Source organism: Egretta garzetta, unplaced genomic scaffold, assembly GCF_000687185.1.
Source record: "Egretta garzetta isolate BGI_Z169 unplaced genomic scaffold, ASM68718v1 scaffold133, whole genome shotgun sequence".
Classification (NCBI taxonomy): domain Eukaryota; kingdom Metazoa; phylum Chordata; class Aves; order Pelecaniformes; family Ardeidae; genus Egretta; species Egretta garzetta.
In genome coordinates, this window is record NW_009259111.1 from 2,143,496 (window position 1) to 2,150,792 (window position 7,297).

A 7,297-nucleotide genomic window follows, 5' to 3' on the forward strand; every position below is an offset into this window, starting at 1 on the left:
GAAGAGTCTCTCTCAGGGCACGCAGTCCGTGTTTAACTAGCTCATTTAGATTACCTTAAAATGAAATCAGAAAGACATTTACAAAATATATGGTATTGTCTCCAGACACTCATTTCCCCTTCTTCCCATTCCTAGCTGACAACGAGAAACTAATCAGCTTGGCTAACTTAAGTTCCAGAGCTGCTCTTCTTTCTGGTACTGCACACAGAGCTGGTTATAAAAGCGTACCTTGAGAAACCAGCCCTTCCCTATATTTGAAGTCAAATGCAACTGGTTTTTGGCACCTGCCTTGCCTCCAATGCAGTGATAACCATGCTTTTTTTTCCCCAAGCAGCTATCCAGTATCCTCCTCATCATCATTTCATACAAAAATAAATTCACCATTTTAAATGCACCACCTAAACACATGCCCTGACATACTATCCTTGCTCTGATATGGGAATAACTGCATTTTCCCTGGGTTAAACAGGGCAGAAGCCTTTTACTTTTTTCTCTGCTTCTGTAGCACAATTTCTCTTTTCATTAGATGTAATAAGCATCCAGATGTTAACGACATGAAAATTTGTAACATTTTCTCTACAATTTCGTCTTCATGCAGGTTTACACTTAGGCCAAACTTGGCTCCCAAAATTTATCTTTCTATCTTACTAAATGTAAAAGAAAGTAGCAGAAAATAAACTGCATAATTGGTGAATGCCATTCGATAGACAGGGTTTCATTACTCACAGTCAGTGAATTCAGTCATATGTCTCTCCAAGTAAGTTCGTGCTGACTGTGAACGAGCACCAATGGACATTGCTTTGCAGTCAAAGTAGTTCGCAGAGGGACAAGTCTGGAAGATGTGAGGACCCATATCCTACAAAGAGAGGAAAAAAAACCCCACAGAACGTAAACCAAATGTATAAATTCATACCAAGTCTGCTGCTGGAACATATGGTACTTTCTAAAACAGTTTTGCTTCGTGGTACATTGCATAGCTTGTATGTATGCACATAAATATATTGCTTATCATATCACTGTTCTTATACAATTTCTTCAAAGCTACTATAAAAAAAAAAAACAAAACGGAATAATCTACCAAAAAAAAAAAATTTCTTTACGCTTTGTTCCTTAAAATGCAGTTTTTATGTGGGCAGGATAGCTGGCACCATGACCCGTACTGTGCTTCCTACCTCATGGCAGGTATTTTACACTCATTTTGTATTATCTACACAAAAGTAAAAACCTGCTGTAGCCTTAACCATGCCATGCCAGATTTCAGGCAAGACAACAATTTCCTTTAACCTTCCTCATGTCAAAAATCTTGAGGGCAGTGATTCTGTGTGCACTGCATTAAGCAAACTGCTGTTGCTAAACAAGTGAGAGGCCAGTGATGATTTCCACATCCATTTCTTTTATAAAAAGTATTTAAAATAATAGTTTGTAAAGCTCCCATAATCAATAGTAAAATAATTACTTCATCACAGGATCAACATTTTGATCCCTTAAAACACAAACAAATCTAATTTTTGCCATATCTCATTTTGCACCTTAGTTTTTTATTTTTGCAGAGGTACATCTCGTAAGTGTAGGTAGGATTAGCTATTAACATTTTTTAAAGTGAGGTTTTAGGTTAAGACACAAAAAATTATTTCCTTATTCAGAGAATTTTGATGAGTCTGCCTCTTCCATCTTCCCCTTTTAACATCGATTGGTTTCATTAAGCACATTTTCTTTTACATCAATAGTAACTAGCACAGCTTACTTACATCATAACCTGCAATGAGCAGTCCTACGCCATATGGTCTTCTGCCATAACGCTGCGTTGGTATCTGGGTTTCTTAAGTAAGCTAAGGAAACAATCTCAAAAATAACATGTTAATTACCCAAAACATTTTCCTAAGCCAAGCAGAGATGCACCAAAATTGTTACATAGTCTTTGCAAACCTTTTTGCAGGAGTGGAGGCTATGTTCAGAAGAAACAGATCTTGCAACTTATCTGGAATACCACCACCTTTTTCACCAAAAGAAGATTTAGCACTTAGCTTTCCCGAAATAACTGAGTGTTGCGTTCAACCAATTCAAGTACTAGAAACAGTTCATCTAATGCTGCACGGCCTCATTTAATTTCCTATCCCTGTGAACTTTTTCTAGGCACCTGGTAACAGAATAAAAGGCCTCTGCTGTGTTCCATGCAGAGACAGAAGATGCCACAGGAAAAAAAAAAAAAAAAAAATCTGAGTGAGCAGCTGCAATCCAGTAAATAATCATATTTTGAACAATTTTGAACATCTTTCCTCCCCCACCTCCAAAGGCACAGGGCTGTGTAACAGCAAAACAATGCTATGTTAAATGTTGCATAGCACTTTAGTTTCTCTAGTAGTTCAGTGCGTATTATAGGATGTTCTCTGAAACAGTACACAAGCAACATGAATAAAAATTAACTTTGAGTTAACTTTTTCAATTTAATGACTTTTAAGCTGTGATATAAGAAAATAATTTTAGGAACAAGTAGGAACAAGTAAAAAGCTACAAAAGTGTAAAAAAAAAAAAAAGGATACTGCTTCCAATTAGTGACACTAGGCGAGAAACTGGAAGAGGTCTATCAAACACAAATCTAGAATCCAGACACTCCTGACGCATGAAATTGCTAGGAGAAGAAAAAAAAAAGAAAAAAAAAAAAGAAAAAAACATCAAACCAATTCATAGACGAAACTCAGGAGTTTTTGTCTCAATACTTGTCTGTTAAGGTAAGCATAGTTTTGTTTCAGCTCTGCTTGTTGAGAAAAAGGGTCAAAGGCATTACATAATTTCATTTCATCATGACCTATAATTGTTATTTAGAAAGTTGACCACAGGTTTGAAAGAGTTTTATAGTATTTCAGCCGTACAAATGCAAAGAAGGTAGAAGTTCACAGCAGGCAACAGATGGACCATCTGGAAAAAAGCCACAGTTAAACAGTAACATATCTTTGTAACATTACAGCAATTAAAATTTATTTTAGAAATTCCTTCTATGCCTTCTTTGTCCTTTCCTGTCAAACTGAGGAACACTCCTCCTTCTGCATTAATTTACCTCATCTGATGAAACTATGTGGCCAGCAGGCAAAAAGCAAACCCCCTCTGCAGCCGAGATGTACAGCAGTGTATGTTTTTAATAACTTTCTTAAATGTGTGTACACAGAAGCAGCTGCTAGAGGGAAATAAGTGATGCACTTTCTCAGACTGCTTGGAAACCCCACCACACTGAGGAAACCAGACAGGACAGTCTTACTAGTAACAAAACCAAAGAGCAAAATTTTGGGCCAAACAAATGAGATTTCTGCCAACTAGTTAAAAATCTGCCAGAATTACATGCTGAGGTCTTTGGCATAGTACAACAGAGCAGTAACTCAAGACTAATCCTTAGCTGACCATAAAATTTAATTTGCAATAGTCTACAAATGAACTTTCACTCATTATTGCAGAACTATGTATGTCAACAACTAAAATACTCACCACAAGAGTCTTGCATCAGCAGTAAGTCCAGCAATTGAGATACCAATATGGTTGTCAACGTACAGGATTTTTTTCTGATGAGCTGCCAGCTCAGATTGTGCTCTCTATGCATAAAAGAGAAAGCTATGTGGCAGACTGAACAGTTTGCCAAGCACTGTGGAGAAATCTGCTAACATTTATAGCAAGAACTAAATATCATCATGAAACAATAAAAAAAAATAAATTCATGAACTTGCAACAGAAGATAAGAAAAACCTGATTCCACTTCAGGAGGAGGCTGTCAGAAAGAAAGAACACACAGACACTCACTCAAGCTTTGGGATAAGAAATAAATAGTTTTACTACTGAAGAACTAATGAAAAAACAAAAAAAAAAAAAAAAGGAGGGGAACACTTACCTTTTAAAAGGAAAAAAACCCCAAACCCCTTTCATTCATTTCCTTCACCATTATGTGAAAATCTGCTTTGCATCGGTAATGAAAATATTTATAGTTCTATATTGGTACTCAAGCAAGAGGAAACTGGGATTGTGTTTACATTACATGTAAAAGTTCAGACTGTGCAAAACTAATTTGCCAGACCAAAACCTTTCTACTAACATTATTGTCCCACGAACACGGTTTTGAAGTTACCTTTAGAGCAACCAGAACAGCATGCGTTTTTGATTTCAGCCCCACAGTAGCTGAGCCCTGTTTCACAGCTTCCATGGCGTATTCTATTTGATGAATTCGGCCCTATAGAATAAAATCAAAGGCAATCATTCTAAAATTAATCCTCTGCATCAATTTTCAATGGTTCTTGATTTTCAGACCTTTGATTCCCCCACCCCAAGGGGTACACTGACAGCATAACACAGTTTAAACCTACAACCAATAAACTTCCTCCATTTCTTCCGCAAACACCTCACCGTTAGCCCACATAAATCTGGCATTCTCTGAGCCACTCGCTACTGCATACAAAGAAACAGGAAAACTAAAAAGGATGAATAATTTTGACATTATTAGAATCGCAAGACTTTTGTCACTGTCTTCAGGGGAATCACTATTTGACCCAACGTGATTCAAAGACGGAACTTCCAGCTGAAGTTGGATGCTTAACTTTTAATCGAGTTTCCTGAAGAAATGGGTCTTATGCAATTGTTGTGTCTCACCATCCATTCCCTAATAACTTCTGAACAAGTTATTAGTCAACTGCAGACAAGTCTGAAAGAGGAGTAGAGGTCTCAAAGGCAATTAAGCCCCCCCAAGTTCTGTAAAAGTGACCAAGAGCTTTGCAGGAAAGTAAGACATCGTTTCAATGCAACCACTGAGGGCAAAGTGGCTAATTTTCTGCACTCTATCTAGTTGGCCAGCCTATGTCAAATAGTCAGCATGTTCACTGCTATTGTGCAAGTCCTGGAATTACGAACTGCAGCACACATTTGCATCCTACCAGTTGTGATGGACTGGAATGTAGTAGCTGTTATAGTGAAAAGTACTGGGCATAATCTACAGGAACTCACCTTCTATTAGGTTGTTGGGGTTTTTTTTGGTAAAAGGTTTTTGATTTAATTTATCTAGAGAAATACAAAATCCACCAGATGCTTAAAACGTTCCATTTCACCCACTAAGTTATAAATGGAATTTCAATAACATAGGGTATTTCCCACCCAAGAGCAGTATGGAATCACTGTGACATGTCCAACATGTATTTATCAACTTCTATGAATGACTTCAAAGGCTGTACAAGTGTGAAACCCCTTCTAGCCTTCACTCTCGTATCTCCTTTTCTTTACAACAATATTTGAAAACACCCCCCAATAAGATATGATTATTCTTTGCTCCTGTATTAACAAGGCCAATAATTATTACTGTATCACATCACTGCCTCACCTACAGGAATGTATGGAGCAGTAATTGCAGCAGAGTAGCAATTTAAAATGTCTTTTATAAAAGACATCAACACTATTAACATTTTCAAGGCAATTTACGAATAAAATAGAAATTAGCGTTGTCAATGACTTCATGGTATCTACTAAGTCTCAAGAGAATGTTATAGTTTTAAAAGTAATTTTAAAGTAACAGATAGATTAAAAATTTAAAATTAAAGTTTCTGATACAGATTCTGCCAGAGAAACACAATCATTAAGAAGGATGAAAACAGTTCAAAGCTATCTATCTAAAACTGTCATGGTATTGACTAAAGAACATTAAAATATTCAAGGCTATCTTCATATTGGAGGGAAAGTATGAAACACGCTCTGTTACAATGTATGTTGAAAATGTATCTTCCAAACAATGTAACTACACAATGAAGATTTTCATTAGTAATACAAACCCACAAACTAATGAAAATAATTTTGTACTAATACAATCTTCTATTTGCATTTATAATAAATCTTTAGTTTTGCTAAATCCAGAAACTAGTCAATTTTCAAGACTCCAATTTTCCAGAAGTGTCCTATCTTAAAATGTACATACCAAGAGAAGAGGCAATATTAAACACCTGACACTTGCTTTTAAAATTCTAGAATATTTATTTCGATGTCAACACAACCTGCCTAAGTTTTAGAAGAATATACAATGTGAAAGTGATTCAGAGGTAATAAAATTTCAAATGCAAGTGCAAATCTCAACATAATCTTAAGTGTGAAGTGAAATGGTGTGAAGCCTCTCTAACATTCAACAACATGGGAAACTAGGAAGACACAGCTTGCACAGACTTCATCACTGAAACACAATGTAAACTGTATAACAAAATTATATGGCATTTAATGACCTGCATGTTCTAGCTCTCGGTATTAGGGTGTAGTATAAACCTTATACATGGAATTTATTCAACAGGGATGTTTGTGACCATTTCAATTCTGAAAATTAAGATCTGTGAATTCATATTACAAAAATTAGTATCTCAGATTCCATGCTTCAGATTGTCATATGGGTACAGTCATTCAAATAGGGGCTTACAAGGGAGTAAAAATTGTCTGCACAAAGAGAGAAACAGGTGATGTTATGCCATACTTGAAAAAGTCAGCCTGTTCCCACTTAAGCACTAAATACTAACTTCTTAATAATTTGATTTTGTTCTGAACGGTACAGTAGAGCTCTTAAAAAAATAAGAAAGTTCTTCCCAATTATAAAGTAGCTCCACTGCAACATTAGCTAGTGAATAAAGACAGAACGACCGAGCAGTAGCCTAATAATTGGGAGATTTAAGCTCAGTTTCATGCTTTTTGATACCTTACTTACCAAGTTTTTCTTATAGAACTTATAGATAAATATAATCTTATATATCTTATAGATAAAATGTTTTGGGCTGGAAGGGACCTTTAAAGATCATCTAGCCCAGCCCTCAATGATGACAGCATCTATTTTGTACCTCACAGGTGTATTCAGAAAACAACTGCTTTAAGTACTTTGAAGTAACAGGGCCCACCTAAGCATCCTTCAAGCTCATACACCAGAAGCTCAGAGATGTGCTAATGCCTTTCCAAAAACCTACAGCCTACAAAACAAGAAGGGAGCAGACCATAATAAGCTTTAGGCACCCGAGTATAACCCATGCTGTTGCAACACCACTGCTGTAAAAGTGAAGAAAAAATAAGCACAGGTAAAAAGCCAGTTAGCAAGCTTAGGAAGGCCTTACCTGAGGGCTCCAAACTGTGACATCATTGTCATACTGGTTGCGGAACTAGAATGAACATACAATGCATTAGTATAACTAATAAGCAGAGAGAAAAAGCGTTCCCGAGTGAAGTTCTGGCCATTTTCTTTGCAGGGCCTTTTACGCGAAGCATTTGTTGCCAGGCCTAAAATGGGGGCCATTACCCGGTCCAATTCCTT

The 7,297-nt window shown here is 36.5% G+C and overlaps 1 protein-coding gene across 1 annotated transcript in view; it reads right to left on the reverse strand.

The window, feature by feature from the left end:
* Positions 1–7,297, reverse strand: part of PSMA1 (proteasome 20S subunit alpha 1) — a 36,744-nt gene that overhangs the window by 2,146 nt on the left and 27,301 nt on the right. The window contains 7 exon segments of the mRNA XM_009635418.2: positions 1–54; positions 727–856; positions 1,749–1,819; positions 2,541–2,629; positions 3,478–3,581; positions 4,109–4,210; positions 7,101–7,145. Coding sequence (XP_009633713.2) covers positions 1–54; positions 727–856; positions 1,749–1,819; positions 2,541–2,629; positions 3,478–3,581; positions 4,109–4,210; positions 7,101–7,145 — 595 coding nt within the window.